Source organism: Diospyros lotus, chromosome 15, assembly GCF_014633365.1.
Source record: "Diospyros lotus cultivar Yz01 chromosome 15, ASM1463336v1, whole genome shotgun sequence".
Lineage (NCBI taxonomy): Eukaryota > Viridiplantae > Streptophyta > Magnoliopsida > Ericales > Ebenaceae > Diospyros > Diospyros lotus.
Window position 1 is genome coordinate 15554606 of NC_068352.1, and position 21617 is coordinate 15576222.

At 35.2% G+C, this 21617-nt stretch overlaps 2 protein-coding genes across 2 annotated transcripts; both read left to right on the forward strand.

Annotated features, from left to right (window-relative positions):
- Nucleotides 1–815: 815 nt before the first annotated feature.
- LOC127791592 (uncharacterized) lies at nt 816–3001 on the forward strand. Its single transcript, XM_052321576.1, has 4 exons — nt 816–860; nt 1273–1587; nt 1781–2257; nt 2342–3001. Exons 1-4 carry the CDS (start codon nt 816–818, stop codon nt 2999–3001), a joined length of 1497 nt encoding a protein of 498 aa, XP_052177536.1.
- Nucleotides 3002–15173: 12172 nt separating this feature from the next.
- Nucleotides 15174–19989, forward strand: LOC127791593 (ent-kaurene synthase 5, chloroplastic-like). The gene is given in 12 exon segments (XM_052321577.1): nt 15174–15318; nt 15321–15371; nt 15374–15463; nt 15533–15731; nt 16046–16245; nt 18050–18170; nt 18338–18554; nt 18634–18746; nt 18914–19012; nt 19174–19253; nt 19256–19388; nt 19971–19989. Coding segments are annotated over 12 exon segments (1467 nt in total).
- Nucleotides 19990–21617: the final 1628 nt, after the last annotated feature.

Consider the following 21617-nt stretch of genomic DNA (forward strand, 5'->3'; position numbering starts at 1 on the left):
CTTACTAAAGTTAGACCTAGTTGCTTCATGTTTTACTGAAAATAAGGCTGAATCAGTTCCATTAGCATTCATCACAGCTCTTTGATTTTCTTCTTGAGATATTAATGCAAAAACCTTATTTATGGGAGGTAAAGGATCCATAAGGAGCAATTGACCACGGATTTTGGGCATATGAGTCACTCAAGCCCATTAAAAAGGACATTACATATTCCATATGGTAATGATCTGCAAGTGACTTTGTACCCCCACAAGAACACTTTCCACATGTGCAGATAGGTCTAAAATTGTTTAACTCATCCCATACAGCCTTAAGTCTAGTGAAATATGCACTTACAGGTAATTAACCTTGATTTAAGTTCATCATCTCACGTCTCAACCTTTGTGATGTAATATGCACAGGCACACGTAATTTGATATTTTGATTGTTGGATTAATTGCACAGGCACACGTAATTTGATATTTTGATTGTTGGATCAATTGCAAAGGCGCACGTAATTTGATATTTTGATTGTTGGATCAATTGCATAGGCGCACGTAATGTGATATTTTGATTGTTTGATCAATTGCACAGACGCACGTAATGTAGATATTGATCAATTACAATTTGCACATGCACACTTGATAAATTTATAAATTTGTGCATTCTCTAATTATCATTTGTCATCTTGAATTTGAAACAGTCATGGATAGATTTTTTAAACGAAAATCTTCGTCGGTTGTAGAAAATGTTGATAGGGAAAAATCAAATAGTGTTACTTTTGATATTACATAACTTCCCACCGATCCTGGACTAAGGATTCCAATTTTGGATTACGATGTTAATATTCGAGATCAAGTCTGGAGAGCATATATGCAAAAAGGTCCGTGTCAGGCTCTAGATCATAACTTTCCATATAGACCATTTGGACAAACACAAACTAGACGATTCAATCCTGCTTGGTTTAAAGAGTTTGGTAGTTGGTTGGAGTATAGTGTATCAAAAGATGCTTCTTTTTGCTTGTATTGTTATCTATTTAAAACAAGTGTGGGTAAATAAGAAAAAGGCGATGCTTTTGTTAATGAAGGATTCTCGTATTGGAAAAATAAAGACAGGCTTAATATGCATGTTGGGGATCATGATAGTTCACACAATAAAGCTTGCATCAAGTGTGAGGCTTTGATGAATTAAGAACAACACATTCAGTCATCTTTAAGCAGTCAAAACAAGTACGAAGTGACTATCGTATTCGTCTTACTGCATCAATTGATTGTATTAGACTTTTGTTGAGTCAGGGGCTTTCGTTTCGAGGTCATGATGAATCTGAGAATTCAGAGAATCCAGGTAACTTTTTAATCCTATTACAGTTTCTGATTGATCATAATGATAAGATTAAGACAGTTACAATGAATAAAGCTCCTCTAAATTGCAAATTAACATCACCCGATGTTCAGAAGGATATTGTAAGTGCTTGTGTTGTTAAAACGATTAATGTTATTATCAAAGACATTGGGGATTCATTTTTCTCTATTATAGTTGATGAATCTCGTGATGTGTCAACAAATGAGCAAATTTCAATTGTTTTACGTTATGTGAACAATAGTGGACAAGTAAATGAATATTTCATTGGTCTTGAGCATGTTTCTAGTACTACAGCTCTCTCACTTAAGGCTGAGCTTGTCTAGATTGAGAGGACAAGGTTATGATGGGACAAATAATATGCAGGGTGAGTTCAGTGGTCTCAAATCACTTATTTTAAAAGAGAATCCTTACGCCTTTTACATTTATTGTTTTGCTCACCAGCTTCAACTAGCTCTTGTAGCTGTGGCAAAGAAGAATACTCCAATTTCTAACTTTTTTCGTTTGGTTACTAACATGGTCAATATTGTTAGATCATCTTCTAAACATTGTGATCATTTTCGAGAGAAACAAGCAAATATTGTTGCAAAAGCATTAGAGAATGGTGAGATTTTAAGTGGAATAGGACTTAAGCAAGAAACTGCCCTTCAGCATTCTGGTGATACGCATTGGGGTTCACATTATAATTCTTTGATCAACTTGCTTGCCATGTTCTTAGATGTTACTGATGTACTTGAAATAATTACTGTTAATGGATCAAATTTTGATCAAAAATGTGAAGCATACAATTTGTTGGAGTCAATACTATCATTTGATTTTGCATTTAATCTACACTTGATGAGAACTGTTTTGGCGATGACAAATGAATTATCAAAGGCATTACAGAGAAAAGATCAAGATATTGTAAATGCAATGAAATTGGTGAAACTATGCAAACAGCGACTTTAGTCTTTCAGAGATGATGGGTGGGATTCATTTTTGCAACAAGTCTATTCTTTTTGTCAGGTGCACTACATTGATGTTCCAAACATGGATGATATGTTTATACGTCGTGCACCTCGTGGTTGTCCACAACGTCAAGCTCCAGAAATAACATATTTGCATCATTTTCGTGTAAATTTATTCTATGCTGTCATTGATATGCAACTTCAAGAGTTGAATGATCGTTTTTCAGAGGCAAATACCGAGTTGCTTCTTTGTGTAGCATGTTTATCTCCAAAAGATTCATTCTCTGCTTTTGACAAGAAAGGATTTATTCAACTTGCTGAGTTTTATCCAGAAGATTTTTCATCGGTAAATCTCCTAACATTTGATGATCAACTTGAAACTTTTATTTTTAATATGCGCTCTAACAAAGAGTTTGAAGGATTGAAAGGCCTTGGTGATCTTGCAGAGAAGTTGGTTATGACGAAAAAAAACATAATATATTCGTTGGTGTACAAACTTCTAACTTTGGCACTAGTTCTTCCGATTGCTACTGCTACTGTCGAGAGAGTATTTTCTGCAATAAACATTGTCAAGGATAGATTGCACAATCGAATGGGAGATCAGTGGATGAATGATAGCCTAGTTGTTTATGTTGAGAAAGAGATATTTTCGAAGATTGATAATGAAGTTATTATACAACGTTATCAAAATATGAAACACCGCAAAGAACTATTGTAAGGTATTGAATAAATAATGTTGTCGTTTTAGAATATTTATATTATTATATTGTTTATTATTTTTTTTCTTTAATAAGTTGCGCCCTCACTGAAAAATTTTCCTGGCTCTGCCCCTGGTTACGACCTCAGCGATGGTCCGAGTCGTCCGGTCCAACGCAAGCACGAAGAGAGGCCGGAGCAAGTGAGGGCGAGAGACAGGAAGTGGAAGCCGGGGAGCGACGACAATGAGGGAGAGCTAGCGGCTAGAGTAGTGCGACTGGTGCGAGAGAGAGAGAGAAGGACAGAGGGGGTGGGTGGCGGGCAAGAGAGAGAGGGATTGATTGAGGAAGCGAGGGCATGAGGGTTTCTCCCAATATTTAATTTTTTAGCAGGCCTGAGTGTAGGCCAAAATCAATGGCGGGCTAAGGCCCTCACTGGGCCTACATTGGCTCTGCCCCTGATAGTTGAAAGTTTTATTCATTCATGAGAGAGAGAAAGAGACCTCTACTGCGGTGAGTTGAAGCAATTTCGTGAAAAGGGATTGTAGCAGTGGGTGATGGTGACGGTGGAAGAAGTGGAAGAGATAAACACTTCATCAGTCACGCTATGGAAGAAGAAGCCACCATTCTTCCTCTCTCTCTGCCTATCAGCCGGACATGGACACTGTCTGGTTAGGCCTCTTTTGTGCTTAAGAGGCCGCTGGCGACGATGAACCACTCCCGTGGATAACTTGACGATGACGAACCAACCGCCGGTGCAGTTTCAGATTCCACTTTTCACAGAGAGAGAAGAGGGGGAGGAGAGAGGGAGAGATGCAAGTTTATAACTGACGAGGCAGGTTTCGAGTGTCGAAGAAATCTGACAGCTAAAATTTGTTTAGCCCCACTAACGACCCAAATTTTCCCCCTTCATCATATATATTAATATTAGTATCTGTGAGGATTGAAATAAGAATTTTGTTTGTTGTTAAGCGTAGCGGTCCTCTCTCGCTTTATGTTTTTTTGATTCCTTTGCCCCCACCCACCATAACTAACCATAATCATATATGCAAGTGAAGTCAAGTGGCATGGAATAGGAAACCATTTCCTCTCCATTTCCACCCACCACCTACTATGAATACTATTTCTCTTCCTCATCATTTCCACCCAAATTTAGGGTTTTCTGATGTCTCTTCTTCTCCCGGGCAGCAATGGCAATAACAACAGCCATCATCAACCACCTATTCCTTGTTATTCCTCTCTTTTAGGTATTTCTCTCTCTCTCGCCCTACTTCTGTCTTTATCTTTTGAACAAGCTAGTTAGCTTCCTTTGTTGGAATTAATTTACTATGGAGGGAAACAAATTATTTTTTAGGAGAATTGGGGAAAGAGGAAGATTAAATGTGAGGAGAATGGAAATATTTGTTAGGATTTGGGAAAGCAATTTGTGTTGGGGAAGAGAGAAAAAGGAATTACTTGCTATTTATATATAATAACTAACGTATGCCCGTGCCTAAAGGCACGGAGTAAATAATATTAAGATTAAAATGTAGTTATAATTTATACTTATTATGTTAAAATTTGTGAAGAACTTGTAACAATTTTGCTTGTATTAAACGCTCCACAAAACTCAAATAAGAAACAAACATATAAGATTTATAATGTTCACTAATATTGCAAATCAAAATATAAGAGCAAGTAAAAAAAATTGTAAACACTAAACAAAAAATATAAATTAAAGTTATTATATACTTGTTAATGTTTTATAATAAAAAGAAAAAAAGTTACTAAATCTATATAATAAAACATATGAGTAAGTGCTCTACAATCTGAACAAATTAAATTGAAAATTAAATATTAAACAATACATATCAGCTTGTATTCTACAATTCCAAACAAATCAAATATAAAAAAAAATAAATATCAAATAATGCACAACAGTCAGTACTCTACAATCTAAAAGAAATTAAAATTAAATTGCACACTAATTAGTGTTATTGATATCAACAGAGCCCGATTCGGGGTCAAAAAACCTTGGGTTCCCCAACTGCGCACGGTCAAGAACCCTTTGATTTTTATATTATTGTAATTAAAAAAGATTTTATTGTAATAAAATAAAAAATAAATTAATAAAATAAAAATAGAATTAAAAAAATACTAATAAATGAATTATGTTTGAATATCTGCATCTTTAAGTAACTCAATTTCACATTTTTTTAAACAATTTCACATTTCTTTAAGTATCAAATATTCAACACCTAAGATAAAAATATTAAATTTCGAATTAAGCTTTCTACTTTAATATCATTATTTGAATAAAGTTTTACACTAAAAACAACAAATTCTTTTGGAATTTAAAAAAGAGGTTTTTATTTCTTTTGGAATTGAATCATTCATGATTTAAAAAAAAAAAATTAAATGTCAAATTCTTAAATTATACATATTTAAAAAAATTAAAACTTACATTGTTGGTATTTTTTTATTTAAAAATTTCAAATATTGTAAAAAAAATAAGTATTGATATTTAGAATACTTATTTTTTAAAAATTAAGAATTTAAAAATAAAATAGAAAGTTCTCGACCGTCGCTAGTCAGGAGATTCAAAGGCCCCCGACAATAACCGATCAGGGGCGTGAAGAGCCCTCAAACATAGGTTAGGAGTTCGTCGAACTCGCCATCACCGCCAATCGAGGGCAATGGGTCAGCTGCTACTCACGAACCGATCACGAGTGTATTTATATATATATATATGTGAGTGTATATATCAAGGCGTATGATCTAGACATCATGGCAGCCATTTGGTTCATGTAAGAAATTATTTTTTTTATATAAATATTATTAGATCAATCATGGCAGCTATTTGGTTCATTTAAGAAACTTATTTTTATTTTTTATAAATATCATTGTTGCTATTGTTAATTTTGTTATTCTCATTATTATTAGTGGAATTAATAAGGTATGCTGATATATAAAAAAGCAGATCCCATTGCATAAAAAATAAGGAAATTCTATTTGCAATCATAATTTTTACTCTTCGTAACCAGTGTAAAGTAAAATTTTAATTTTTGCTATTTACAACCAGAGTGATTTCTTTTTGCAACCATCCATATTTCAAATATACCCTCCAAACATCCATCCCTCAAAAGATACATCCACGCGTAGCAAATCCATTATATTATTCAAATAGTAGCAACTATAGCTAAATAGATATAAGACATTAGAAAATTATTAATATTTTTAAAAATTAAAATAAATTTTTAATATTATCAAATAGCATGCATCTATATAATTTATATTTAAAAATAATATAATTTATAATATCAATTACTAGTTCAATAACATAATTTACATACTATGAATGAATTAAATCAATAAATTAAAAAGAAACACAACATATATATGTATGGCTATGCAATATGAAATCATTCTCACAGTATTTGTAATATTATAATTATATATATATTATAACTTTATTTTATGAAAAAACTAAAATATTATTATATATATACATATTATAATTATATATATACATATATACTATATGTATATAATATATATAATTAGAATTATATATATAATTATACATAATTATATTAGATAAACTATTATATATATTATAATATAAAATATATATATATATATTCTCCTGAACCTTGAGGTTTAGGAGAATTGAATTCTCCCGAATCTCAATGTTCGGGAGAATTCATTTTCACCGAATTTATAAATTCGGAGTTTTATGAACCTCCCGAATTTTGGGATTCGGGAGTTGAGAGATGTATCGAATAATTAACAGGGTTCGGGGGCTAGGAAATACCCTGAATCTCGAGATTCGAGGAACCCCAAATTGCCCGAATCCCAAGGTTCGGGGCATCCCCCAATCCCCGAACTTTGGAGTTCGGGGCTTCGGACAATTTTGGAGTTTAGGGGTTGAGGGATGCCTCGAACTTAGAGATTCGGGGAGCTCCAAATTGCCAGAACCCCAAGGTTTGGGGCATTTCCCTGGCCCCGAACCTCAGGATTCGGGGCTTGAAGGCACTCCCGAAAGATAATTTTTATTTTTTAATTAATCTTATTTTTTTAATTTATTTGTCGTGTATGTAAATTATGTGATTTAATTCATCCGTAGTGTATGTAAATTATGTGATTTAACTAGTAATCGATGTTATAAATTATGTTATTTTTAAAAATAAATTATATAAATGCATGTTATTTGATAATATTGAGAAATTATTTTAATTTTTAAAAATATTAATAATTTTCTACTGTCTTATATCGATATACTATAATTGTTGCTATTTGAATAATAGAATAAAATAGTTGTGGCAATGGTGGGTGAGGAAGTGGGTGCACGCGCTTGATGAGTAATGGTGAATGATTAATCGAAAACAATTTAAATGAAGGGTAAATATGAGTTTTGATTTGAGGATATTTTAGAGATATTAAAAGTGGGTTAGGTAAAGCAAAAATGATGATTACAAATAGAATTTCCCTAAAAAAATAACCTTTTTCATATGTACTCAAAAATACCCACCAAAAGTCCTGAAGCACAGAGTTCCAAAAGAAGAATCTCAAGAACCCAAAAAGCAATCAATGACGCAGAGAAGATGTTGCCCTAATTTTACCTTTTTTCACACACACACACACACACCAAATTGCTGAAAATAAATTATGCATCAAGAAAACCCAAATCCTGCAAAGGCATAACAGGAGGATGGAATGAAGCCGTACTTCAAAATCTGTATTTTCGGAAGCATAAATTCCTTGATTAAATTCAGCTTGCCCAATAATTACAATTATAACCCTTCTTTTTTCTGTAAATAATAACAATTATAACCCTTCCAAGTAGATTAAATTCTGCTTGCCCAATAAGATTCAAACAAAAAAGACATTCAAAATTTTTAGAACCCAATGCAAATCCATCTTCTTATATACCCGTGTGTGTGTGAACAGTGAAAACCGATTGTAAGACAAAAACAACATATCCTCTGATGAACTCATCAATCTTACGTATGTATGTATATTACTGTATTACCCGAACACACACACACACACAGGTATATATAAATTATATAAATTACTGAAAGAAAAAAGACAAAGATTTAGGCAATAAATAATGGGAAAGATCGGCAATTGACTTGAATCTCGGAAAGAAAGAGAGAAATACGGAGATTTGACAATCACGCTCCGACCACCTCTCCTCCATCTGTCTATATATATATACACACGACAGGTGTGTGTGTATATGCATGTGTGTTTGGGGGCGATGGCGACCGCCGACCGCAATGAGAGCAAGAAGGTGTATATCTATATGTGCCTGTGTGTATATATATATCTTTCTGTAATGAATATACCCAAACACGGCCATTAGCAAAAAATATCTATATATATATGTGCATATGTGTGTGTTTGGGGGAGATGGCGACCGCTGGCCACCGATCGCGATGAGAGCAAGAGGGTGTATATCTATGTGTGTGTGTGTGTGTATCTGCATGTAATGAATATACCCAAACACAGCCATCAGCAAAAACAGAGAGAAATAAGGAGAGATGGAAACAAAAACAAAAAAAATTATTGTAATGAATATACCCTCTTGCGCGGTGATGTCGCGGCCGGAGTGAACAACGATGAGAATGGTCAGAGTCGAAGTAAGCTCTGCAAAAACTGAGAGAGGAAACAAAAGGGAGAGGATTGTTGGGCAGGAAGAAGAAGAGAGAGATAGAGGGTAGACAGATAGATGGGTTGGGCGGGAACATTAAAATTAATCTCAACCATTAATATACAAATGAAATATATCTCAACCATACAAATGAAATGTATCTCTGATACATTTTCAAAAACCTTTCTCCCTTATTATATAGATTGTATAGTTATATTATTATTTCTTTGTATAATACTTTTTATATTAAGTTATATTTTTGCATAAATTTTTTAATTTCTTCTCATAATTTTCTAATGAGTAAAATTTTTCTTTTTTAGTAGGGTTAAACTATAAGTTCATAATTCATGTTAAATTTAAATTTTATATACATATATATTGAAAGGAAAAATGAACTTCAGTGGCAAAGACTGCCCCTTTTGTTTTTTTGCTCGGCAAAGGGGTCAGCTTAATTTCTGGAGATACTTCCCATGGTAGCCCAATTAAGTTAATTCTGCTTTGAGACCATCCAAGAGATGATTTAAGAATTTCATGGCATCCCTTTGCTTGGCCTACCACACTGAGACCATCCAAGAGATTGAGAAGATCCATTGTTAGGCTTTAGTGGCAGCGACACTAGTGTAATGCACTCATATTACAAGGGTGTTTGGCACTCCCGTTTTGACCACTTATAAGTTCTTCTTTCAGCTTATAAGCTATCAAGCTAATTTAGTTACTTATTTGTTAAAACTTCAAGAGTTTGAACGCTATCGAGCTTATAAGTTGTTTTAACAACGTTTTTAATAAGCTACTTTCCAGCAGAACTTTTCCAAATAAGCTCTTGATAGTTTATTTCATTGACCAAATAAATGATAAATTTGTCCTCAAACAAATCAAATATTTACAACCCATATCCCTTAAAACATTACACTCTCATCTTCTCCCATCTCCTCCCGTCACCTTTTCCATAGCCAACTTTCATCATCGCCACCTCCAGCAGATCAGCCACTGCCTGTAGCCCAGTGCACACAGTCGCCGTTACCTAAATCTCCTCCTTCCTCCTGCTAGCAAATCGACCGTCGCCTGTAGCCCAGCGCACGCAAGGACTCTTCCTGCCGTGTCTCCACCGCATGGTCCAGCCAAATCACCCCACGTGTCTGGTTCGGCCTCCACCATAACTTCAGGTAGTCTTTTCACCTTTCCCAGAGGTTTGCTAAAGAAGCAATGCAGAAGACGATGTGCTTGAGCTCAGTGTCATATCTCCAGGCCGACAACAGGAGTAGAGACGGTGTTTGCGGGGTTGCTGGAGGTTGATTATATTTATTTGATGTGGTGGAGTTACCAGTTGTGGTGGTGGCGGTTTTGGCTTGGGAGAAGATGTTGGCAGCCCGAAAAGGGCAGTAGGGAGTGCCAAAGATGAGGGTGAAGGAATAGATGACGTAGAGGAGGAAAATGAGAAGGAAGAACTAGGTGGTGTAGTTGCGGGCAGGGGTTGAGGGGTGGCGTTCATCTAGTTGGTTGTTTCTGGAAAACCCAGGGGATCTATCGTCATCCATGTTGGTTTGTTTCCGGCAAACCCAGGAGGTCTGCCATTACATTATTCATTATAAATCAAGCTTTAGTATGATTTTTTACTAGAATTTATTATAACGATTTATAATAATAAAATTATTACTTAATGAACGTCTCAATCTATAATTTAACATTTTTATGAATTAAACCTAAATTTAAACATAAAGTATTGTATTAATATATTTTTTAATAATTGTATATAATTTATCAACATGTAATGGTAACAATTTTATTAGGTAAATATTAATTTATAATTTATTTTTATTAAAAATTAGTATTTTATGAATTTTATTTATATTATTCAACAATATATCCATTTTAGTCTTTTTGACAAGTTCTAATAGTTTATCAATTTTTTCAAATTAAATACATGACTATATAACTAACGGCTTAAAACACATTTATCAAAACATATTATTAACTTAAAAGTTAGTTAATTAACTTTTAAGTTTTACCAAGCTTATAAGTAGAAAGGCTTATAAACCCTTAGAAAAAACGATAAGCCAAACAGCAAATACATGGAGTTACAACATGAGCTTTCAAAACACCCAAGGACCAAGTAAGGACTTGATAGGCCAAAAAGCTCAAACTTAATAGGCCGAATGACTTGGTAAGTTGAGAAAGGTACCGAAACAGTTATAGGGATCACCTTGGAGTGTTGGACCCTAGAGAGTCGCATGCAAAAAAAGAGGTGATGATAAGGGACTCAAGATGAGTTTGACAGTACTGCAATAGTATTCCAAAATTGGAGCTGAAATGGGACCATGAAAAATAACCAGCTGAACTAGGAAGATACCAAAAGGATCGTGAAGAAAACCTACGGGACCAGGAGAATGGTAAAATTGGATGCAAAGACTAATTCCGTTAATGTTCTAGGAGGGCCAAAGGACTCACTGGGCATAGTGTTGTGCCGAAGCTTAAATGGACTTACTAAGTTACCAGTTGGGAAATTACTAAAATGATTGCAGAGAATTCTCCAGGACTGAGATATTCAAAATAGAAGCTATACAGTTCATGTAAGTCATGAGATGAGTCTAATGACGCTAAAAGTTTTCAGAATGAGAGCAGTTCCTCAACTGTCAAAAACATTGATATAGGAAATGGAATCATAAAAAACAAAGTAGGGAAAAGCCATAAAAACCTAAAGGGGGCTCGATTTTCCACAAGGACTAATCTTGTTACGATTCCTTGTGAGGTAGAGGTCTCGTGTACTCGTAGGGATGCGTTATGGACCTAGGGAGTATGGTGAGAAAATTAATAGGTGCCATAAAGACCAATGAAAGTGAATTTAAGTGAAATGAACTAAAGGGATGACAAGGAAGCCAGTTAACACTCGGGATGTGGAAGAAAATTTTATAACAAACCTGAGGGCATGTTCAAGTTGGAAAGTAGTTGAATCAAATGCACACCATAAGTTCCAGTGTAAGCTTGCGGTTCATCAAGTGTTGTTAAACAAGATGCAAGGGGGAATTACTTAGTGACCCTAAAGTGTCCTATAATCCAAAAAGGATTATGGATAAAAAAAATAAGAGCTAAAAGTGAAAAAAAAAATATAATTAATGCCTAATGCTACACGTTGAAGGTGGGAATGCATTTTATGAAGTTAAATGGTTAACTTGAATATACTAAAGTGGGAGTTATCATTACATTAGCTAGAGGTGACAAAATGTTTTTAAGGACTTGGGAATTAAGTTAGAACTGATCATTCAAGCACTACACAATGGTTGAATTTGGTGTTAGAATTTTCTTGTGAGCACTTGAAGGCTATTAAGAATTTCTTTTCTCATATTTGAATTTGACAAGATATCTGTTTATGATGTGGTTAAGCAATGGATGTGATTTAATATCATCAAAGAGATTTAATTAATTATGTAGCCAATTAAGTGGCATAATTTAATAGTTAAGAATGATTGCTTATTTGAAATAGAAGATAATGGTTGGTGAAAAAACTTAATTAGAGTTTGTAACAAGTGCGGAAGAAGATAAAGCTACATGTTCTATGGACATATATATATCCAAATGAAATAAAAGAAACATTGAAAAAGATGAATAGTAAAGCAATTGGACTAAATAATTAACAATAGAAGTATGGAAATGCATAGGAGAAGAGGGTATTTCTTGGTCTACAAAATTATTTAATCTCCTTAAATCAAAAAGGATTTCAGAAGAATGGAGGAAGAGCATTTTAGTGCCTATTTAGGTGTCCAAAGTTATGGAAATTATAGAAGAATCAACTTAAAGAGCCACATGCAATGATTACGAGGAGAAATCAAGGTATTAAAACCACTTTGGTTTCATGCCCGATATGGAAGCTATATATTTGTTGATACACCAAGTGGAAAGGTATAGAGAGAACCAAAATGATTTATATATGATGTTTATAGATCTATAAAAATCTTGTTACAAAGTTTTTAGAGAAGTCTTATGGAGAGTTTTAGAGAACAAATGAGTCTGAATTGCTTATATACAAGTTATTAAAGACATGTATCATGTAGTAGAAACATGTGTCAGAATATGCTGACAAGATATCAAGGCTTTTCCAATAACCATGGGAGTGTATCAAGGTTTGCATTAAGTCGGCCCTTGTTTCCGATGGTAATGTATTAACTCACTAAACATGTTCAAGTAGAGGTGTGCGTATGTTATTTGCAAATGACATTAGATGAGACAAAGGGTGTGAATACTAAGCTCGAGATATGGAGGAATACTTTAGAATCTAAAAGTTTTAAATTAAGTAGCATAAAAACAAATATTGTTGGACGAGATTAGAAGATCCAAATGAAGAAGGATTCAAAGTTAAAAAGGAGTGTGATAGAGGTTGAGGATAAAGAAAGAATCAGCACAAGAGTATAATTTAAATTAGATAGATAATCCTAAAGTTTTTTTGAGTTATATTAAAGTTTGTTGTAAGTGTGGCATATCTCCTAAGTTTTAGGAGATGACACAGCCTAGTTTCTAGGGGATAAATTACCTAAATTTTCTCCTAGTTTATAGGAGAAAAACTAGCATGTAACTTGTATTTATTCTCACACGCATTCAATAGAAATTTAGCAAGCATTCATGTTCTCCTAAACTTGTTTCAAATATATGAAATGTAAGTTTAGCAAAAACGTAAATGTGGATGATGTTCTAATCCTTCTCAATTTTGGGCATTGGGATGGTGGGACTGGGATAGGATAATAAAACCAAAAGAATAAAACTATAATGAATAAATTTTTTAAAAAAGAGATAGGAAATTGACTAACTGTTTTATATTATTTGGATAAAGTAATTGGCTGCTTCGTAACTGAGATCCATTTTTTCATTTCTCACTCTTCCTTTGAGCTTTTGTCACTGCACCTAATGATTCTTGTCTTTGAGAAGTTATTACGCAAATAAATTGAATTTATCAATTTTAGCTTTCAAATTAAAATTCATTTTATGTAATGTTTCCAAAGAAGAATTAACTTAATGTGGGCTTATCTTCCGTAGTATCATTTTAGGGTGTCATAGTTCTCTATTAAAGCCATGTGGATATGTAGAACTGAAATATATCAAATCAATTGCACTAGTCAGGGGCCTCTTGTCTCCCTTAATGAGTTAATAAGTAGGGTTTATTTTCATAGTCCAAACACAAATATGCTAGTGTGGGAGGGATAGTTACCTAATTCGTTCTCCTCTCTTAAGAATCACGAATTGGTTCGTGCGTCCTAGTTCGAACTGGTGGTCCTTAGCGGTGCGCGAACTGATTGGGACGCTACAATCAACGAACTAGAAAAGGAAAGGAGATTCATTTACAGGGGCGGAGCCATGGAATTTTTCCAGTAGGGGCGAGTGACGAAGGGCCGGAGGGGCGAGGCCGAGGTGGCAACGCTGGCGAGCGACGGAGCAAGAGAGTCGAGAGAGCCAGACAGGCACACAGCGAGAGACCGAGGGGAAAGCCGGCGGCTGGCGAGGGCGAGGGATGACCGAGGGTGAGAGGGCCAGGGGGCGACTAGCGAGGCGGCGAGAGCGGGGCCGAGGCGGCGCCGGCGAGCAACAGAGCCAAACAGAGGCAAGAGCGACTGAGTAAGGCAAGCGAGGCAACGACTATCCGTGTCGTCCGACGGAGGTAAGGAGGCCAGAGCGAGTGAGAGCGAGAGACAGGCAGGCAGGTAGCCCATAGCTGGCAGCGAGCGAAGCAAGAGAGGGAGAAAGGCAGGGGGTGGGTCGCGGCTGGTAGCGGGCGCTTGAGCCAGAGAGGGAACGAGGGAGGATTTACAAATTTTATATCGAGTCGGGCCTGAACCTATACTGGCTCCGCCTCCGCCCCTATTCATTAAGATGAGATGGAGTTCACTGGTCCCAAATGATGAATAAAAGGAAACTTACAATGAGAACTGACAAGAAAGGAAAAGGAATTAAAATATGAGTTTGGTGAATCTTGTCTTGACATTTATCTTGTCTTTATAACATTTATTTTATGTAAATTTTTAATTTTTTATAATGTATATATATTATATATAGTGTAGTTTTCTTTTCAGTTAATATTATTTTAAATTTTATATAACTTAAAAAAAAATTATAAAATTATATTAAACTTATTGAATATATGAATTTGATAATATAAAAAATGAATCGAACAAAATTTTCAAATGTACTACATTCCAAAATAGTGCATCAACTAAGCCTACCCCTTACGTACCACATATATGCCTAGGTGACATACCACGTATCCAAACCCATACCACGAACGAAAGCATACTACATTCCCGATAACTTCGAGGGCTATAAGCTTTTCATACAAAATTAAATTTTGTTTTTCAACTCTCTATTGGATAACTTCCCCCCCCCCCCCCCCCCCCCCCCTCTTGCTATGACAAGTTTCTGTAACCCTGGAATCAAGGTAACAACAGGGGCTAATACTGTTTCTCTAGTAAGGTTATATTCTAATATGTTATTGTCTTTCCTCTTTCCCCTGCCCCCTTCTTTTATTCTTTCCTTTTAGTTGTATAGATAAGACCAAGTTATTTGATAGCATGTAAAACTACATGCAATGCTATGAGGAAACTAAAGAAAGAATTCGGAAACTATTCGATAAGGCTCAGCTTTCTGTTTCTTCCTATGACACTGCTTGGGTGGCATTGGTCCCTTCTCCAAATTTCTCTGGCACACCTTGTTTCCCGGAATGTATCGATTGTTACTGAACAATCAACTCGGTGATGGTTCATGGGGCCTTCCTAATCACAACCCTTACTGATTAAAGATGCTCTGTCATCTACACTAGCATCTGTCCTAGCACTTGAGCGATGGTGTGCTGGTGAAGAGCAAATCAACAAAGGTATTGGCTATCTGTTCATCAGTCTCCCTCTCCTTCCTATTGGTTCACCAAATATAATCCTTATTGCAGGTCTACACTTTATTGAGTTGAATGCCACTTCAATTGCTGATGAGAATCAACACTCTCCAATTGGATTTGACATAATATTCCCTGGAATGCTAGAGTATGCTAAAGATTTAGGTCTGAACCTCCCCTTTGAATCAAAAGATTTAAATGTTATGCTTGAGAGGAGAGATTTAGATCTTAAAAGGTATTATATTATCTTATTGTTGAGTGTTGTTTATTTAATTTTCTTTTGGGTATCCTATGATTGCATTGTGATGTCATGCCTCAAAAGGAATGTATAGTTTACAGTTTATAGCTGGGTTTGTTTGTAGTCTGATGACTGCATTTGAATAATCTTTTCAATGGTGATGGAAGTGTGATAAAACTTACGCTCTTCTATCACAAATCTGGACACTTGAGACTAAGCCAAGTTAAGCCTTAAGTGAATCAAGCTTATCGTACCATTCAAACTATATTTACATAAGTTTAACTTACCAGGCTTTTTCTTAAACTTGTTTTCATTTAGAAGCCACTCAGAAGGAAGGACAGCGCCTACTTAGCATATATTTCAGAAGGCGTTGGAAAGTTGCAGGACTGGGACATGGCCATGAAATATCAGAGGAAGAATGGCTCCCTATTTAATTCTCCATCAACCACAGCAACTGCTTTCTTGCACCTTCATAATGCTAATTGCCTCAATTACCTGCATATGCTCCTAGAGAAGTTTGAGAATGCTGGTAACTGTTGAGTATTGATTCAAAGTTGCTGAGTTAAAATTGTCACTTATGATTGGATCTTTGATTTTGTTTACTGATTTAGTGGGTTGAGATAATTTCGTTGTTTTTAAATTTAAATCCAGTAGTAATCTTATTTTCTTGTTATTCAATTGACATGTATTACCTATTTAAAGGCATGATGATGTGAGTAAAAAAAATGAGGTTACAACCTTCACATTTATGTTTTTTTCTTTCTACAGCTTTTGTTCGTTAACTTCATAGTTACCAATGTCTCTAAAATTCCAACAATGGTATCAGAGCATTCAATGATCTTAAAGGGTCTGTGAGAGAGAACCCATCAATGCCTTCTTTATTTCTATGGCTTCCATCAACACATCATCTCTTTCACCACCAGCTTTTGATGGAGAAAATTATCAAGTATGGGCTGTCAAAATGAAAGCTCATTTGAGAGGTTCAAGTTTATGGCAGTGGGTCAAAAGTGAAAGGGAGATACCTCCGCTTAGCAACAATCCTACGCTCAATCAAATCAGAGCTCATGAAGAAGCAAAAGCTAAAGCGTCGAAGGCTTTATCTCAATTACACGTTGCTGTCTCCGAATCAATTTTCTCAAGAATCATGGCTTGTTAAACAACTAAGGAACCATGGGATGTATTGAAAGAGCTATATCAAGGGAATGCTAGAACGAAGAGAATACAAATGATGAATCTCAAAAGAAATTTTGAGATTCTTAGAATGAATGAAAAGGATACAATCCAAGAGTTCTCTGAAAAACTAATGACGATGGTAAATAAAATTAAACTTATCGAAAAATAGCTACCTAACAGCAGGATCGTAGAGAAAGTCTTGATAAGCCTACCTGAGAGATTTAAGGCAAAAATCTCCTCCCTTGAAGATTCAAGGGACATTAGCCAAATTACATTGGCATAATTAATCGGAGCCTTGCAAGCTCAGGAGCAAAGAAGGATTATGAGAAATGAAGAAAGTGAAAAGACGGTGGAGGGAGCTTATCTTGCCAAGAGTTCATCGTCAGAGAAGAAAGGAAAAATTCCAGAATGTGACCATTGCAAAAAGCCTGGTCATGAAGAAAAAGATTGTTCGCACAAGGGGAAGCCTCAATGCTTCCAGTGTAAAAGATTTGGGCATTTGAAAAAGGATTGTAAATTTAACATGAAAAAACAAGCAAATACAGTGAAGGCGGTTGAAGGGGCAATTGAAGAGGAAATGCTCTTCTAGTTGGTTAGAAGTGCACCAAAAAGAATTTTTTGGAGAGAAGTGCTCCATGAAACTGAATTGAGTTTTTTTCAACATTTGAAGGAAGTATTGATTGTGATGAGAAGTGCATCAAGAAGTGAAGAGAAATGCTTCACAATTTGGAAGAAATTTGGAGAGAAGTGCTCCATAAAAAGTTGAAGTTTGCAACTTTGAATCAAGGAGGAATGTTGAATATTGATTCAAAGTTGCTGAGTCAAAATTGTCAGTTATGATTGGTTCTTTGATTCTATTTACTGATTTAGTGGGTTGAGATAATTTCGTTATTTTTAAATTTAAATCTAATAGTAAATCATATTTTCTTGTTATTCAGTTGACATGTATTGCTTATTTAAAGGCATGATGATGTGAATAAAAATAATGCGGTTATAGCTTTCACATTCATGTTTTTTCTTTCTACAGCTTTTGTTCGTTAACTTCATAGCTACCAATGTCTCTAAAATTTCAACAGTAACTCTATACACATTTTCTGCTTTTCTTTGTCAACTTTATGTATTGCTTACTCTCAGTATTTGAGTTAAATTCATCTCTTCAGTTCCAACAGTTTACCCCCTGGATATATATGCTTGCCTTTGCATGATTGACAACCTTGAGAGATTGGGAATTGACCGGAATTTTAGGCAGGAAATTAGAAGTGTGTTGGATGAAACGTACAGGTAGTGGTCTAGTCATATAATCTGTACCAGTTGCCACTTTATCCTGTTCCAATTAAGTTATGGCTTTGGTTATGTTTTTTTAACTTTGGGAATTCCTACCACCCCCCCCCCCCCCCCCCAAAAAAAAAAAAAATAAATAAATAAATAAATAAATAAATAAAAAAGAGAAGTTGGTTGCAGGAACAGATATTCCTGGACACTTTGCGCTATGGCATTTCGGATATTGGGGCTGTGCTTGAGTTATATAGGACTTCACAGATCATGATCCATCCAGATGAATCAACCCTGGAGAAGGAACTCTCGGGGTCTACTCATTTCCTGAAAGAGAAATCATACAACCATAGAATTAATTCAGATATAGTCAATGAATATGTTATCCGAGAGGTGATGTCTTGTCATACTGGTAATTTTCAAGCCCGTCTCTTTTGTAAGCCTGCAAATAAGTATGATTCTGCATTTCCAGGTGGATGATGCCCTTCACTATCCCTTCCATGCAAATTTAGAGCGTGTGGCAAACAGAAGAAACATAAAGCATTATAATATAGATGGTTCAAGCATTCTTAAGACTTTGTATTGGTAATCCTCTTATAGTTTTCTCCTATTTTTTTGGCTCAACATTAGTTTTCTTTGTTTCATTCTTATCTCTACTATTAGACTTATTTTCATCCCCTAGTTTTCCTCTTGATTGTTAACGACCCTTACAGTTGATGTTGATGTTGTTATTGTTTTTTGTTTTAGTGCAGCTCAACGAATATTAGAAATGAAGATTTCCTAAAATTGGCAGTGGAAGATTTTAATATTTGCCAATCAATTCATCGTGAAGAACTCGAAGTTCTGAAGAGGTGCATAAACTAATATAGCCGCAATAAATTTATTGGCTTTGTGTTCTTAGTTACTTGGCAAAAGTTTATGGCATCATGGGATTAGCTCCATGGTTTACTTGTAGGGCATACTGAACTGTCCAATGTAATACAAGAAGCTTTACTCGTTCCCCTGTCAGCAGGTGGGTTGTAGATAACAGATTAGATAAGTTAAAGTTTGCCAAGCAGAAGTCAGCATATTGTTACTTCTCAGCTGCAGCAGCTCTTTCTCTCCTGAACTATCTGATGCTAGCATGTCATGGGCCAAAAATGGTGTGCTCACAAGAGTGGTTGATGAATTCTTTGATATTAGTGGTTCTATAGAGGAATTAGAGAATCTAATTAAATTGGTTGAAAAGTATTTTCTCTCCCCTTTCTCACCATGTACCAAAAAGCCATTAATACACTTTCTAGAATTTTGTTGCTCTTCCCTGAAGCTGGAGCACATACATGATATGTAAACTTGTTGAAAGTAAGCCCAAATCAAGCACCTCATACGGACTCATAAACAAAGCCGCAAGTTGACCTCTTATTTCTGGATGTGTCTTTGCTATGGTTGTAATAACTAATAACTTCTCCTGAACAAAATGACAACTAACTTAAATATACTTTACCCTCTCATGAAATACTAGACTAGAAGAAATATGAGAATTGTATGATTATTCATTAAGTCCACAGGTTAGTCAAATTGAAACCTGGTATCTTCATAATGTTTTCTTCAACCAAATCAACTTAAATGGGTATTTGCCGTGGTTAATATTCAACACTACCTTTGTCACCATCGCTTCCTTTTTACTGATAACACTTGGGTAACACCATCAAGAAGACATATTATCTGACTTGATCTTTATGGGTACTTCATCCAAAGTTGTAACTTGGTATTGCCAAATAGTGAAAAACCAGCATTGGTTGGCAGTACATCTATCTCATTGAATAACAGGTGGGCAATTGCTATCTAAAGGTTTGCATGTGCTTCACTCAAACCTTGAAATTGCTTGAGCATCCTTGGGTTGAGCAGGTGCATCCACTCTCAAGTTTCGCTCTTCCATCTTGGCAAGCCCTTATAAAGCTCATATCAACTTTGCAAAGACAAACTCCAAGCTTGTGACATATTTGGTTCAAGGCCTTGCTTATGTTGAAATAGACTTCCTGTTGCTGCCTAATGCGTTCGAATTTAAATTTGCAAGGCAATTTCGTTTGAAACACAAGATTTGGCAGGGAAAGGACATGGGATTATCTTGGTGAATTGACCTAAGCTTGATGTAGGTTTGCTTGGGAAGGGAAAACTATGTTGGAATAAGGAGGCATCAAATGGGTCAAGGATGCTCGAGTCCCTTTTGGTTTGAGGAAGTTGAGTAATGCAATAGCACCTTGAGGTGGTAATTCCGCTATTGATCAATTTGTCACCTAAGAAGGAAAACATGTAGTTATGTTCAGCAGCTTGTAAGCATACGGTGTGCCATGTGGCATTGTTGGGTGGGTGGGGGTACCCATGAGGCCACAATCTTCAATAGGGTAGAGATCTAGCCCAGTTTTCTTTAAAGGAGTTCCTCCTATGTATAGTTGGTCGTCTGAAGCCTGGATAAATGAGGAGAGTAGCCATACTAGTTGACACCAGTGTGAAATTCTTCAAATTAACTGTATCATGAATATTTAGACAAATGAGTAAATTGTTGGTGGTGTAACCCTCTTAGAGACATTTTTTTGCTCGTGTAGTGGAAAATAAGCTAAAAGGCTGCATTGACACTCAAATATAGTGCTGAACTTGGATTTTCCAGGATGGATGCAAGTAAAGAAGTTAGTCTAGGATCAGAGATTCTAGATTAGATTATGGAATATTGAAACTTTGCCTCCAAGGAATGAGATAGGTTGGTGGAAAGATAAAATGTTGACTAAAGTTTGGATATAAACTTTGGTAATCAGGGAAGCATCTTTCGATAAATGGAGTAGGAATTATCATGATTGAGACTTTAAAGGATAGGGCAATGGATACAAAAAGAGTAAGAGATAGTACTAGACATGGTTTAACATAACTAGTTTTAGTATTGACCCACGTTATAAATGGGTCATGAAGTGCCCCATCTTTCGGGAGCACAACCCATATGGCCTGTAAAGACTGGCTACTTATATCGCCAGGCTCCCATTTTGTTCTCATTACAAATTGAAAAATAATAAGTTACGAATTTATAATTTTAAATGTACAAAAGTTAAAATAATATATTAAAAAATGCTATATACCAAATAATACTTCAAATTATTTTGGGTGTCTTGAAATATTGACAAATGAAGAGTTGCAACCTTATAACTTACAAATTCTGAAGTATACAATTTCAAATAATACACTAAATCTAACACAATTCTTATATTCACAACCTTATAATTTGCTCTGTCTTTCACTTCCCTTTATAAGTTATACTTCTAATTACTTCAATCCAAACAAGGAGCTAGGGTTGAAACTCAAACAAAAATACAAAGAATGAATTAAGAGATAAAAGAAGTTATATATATCTGGTCATAGTTTTGTGGAGAATTGAGGTAACCTCAATGAAATAATGTTATCTTTATCCCCCATGTATACAGGCTTTAT

Bases quoted from the DNA above. Each gene is read 5' to 3' on its own strand.
- LOC127791592 (XM_052321576.1), top strand. From the start codon at position 816: ATGTTAATATTCGAGATCAAGTCTGGAGAGCATATATGCAAAAAG. The intron at 861-1,272 runs GTCCGTGTCAGG...TTGTTGAGTCAG, and splicing joins GAGAGCATATATGCAAAAAG to GGGCTTTCGTTTCGAGGTCA. The intron at 2,258-2,341 runs GTGAAACTATGC...TCTTTTTGTCAG, and splicing joins TTGTAAATGCAATGAAATTG to GTGCACTACATTGATGTTCC.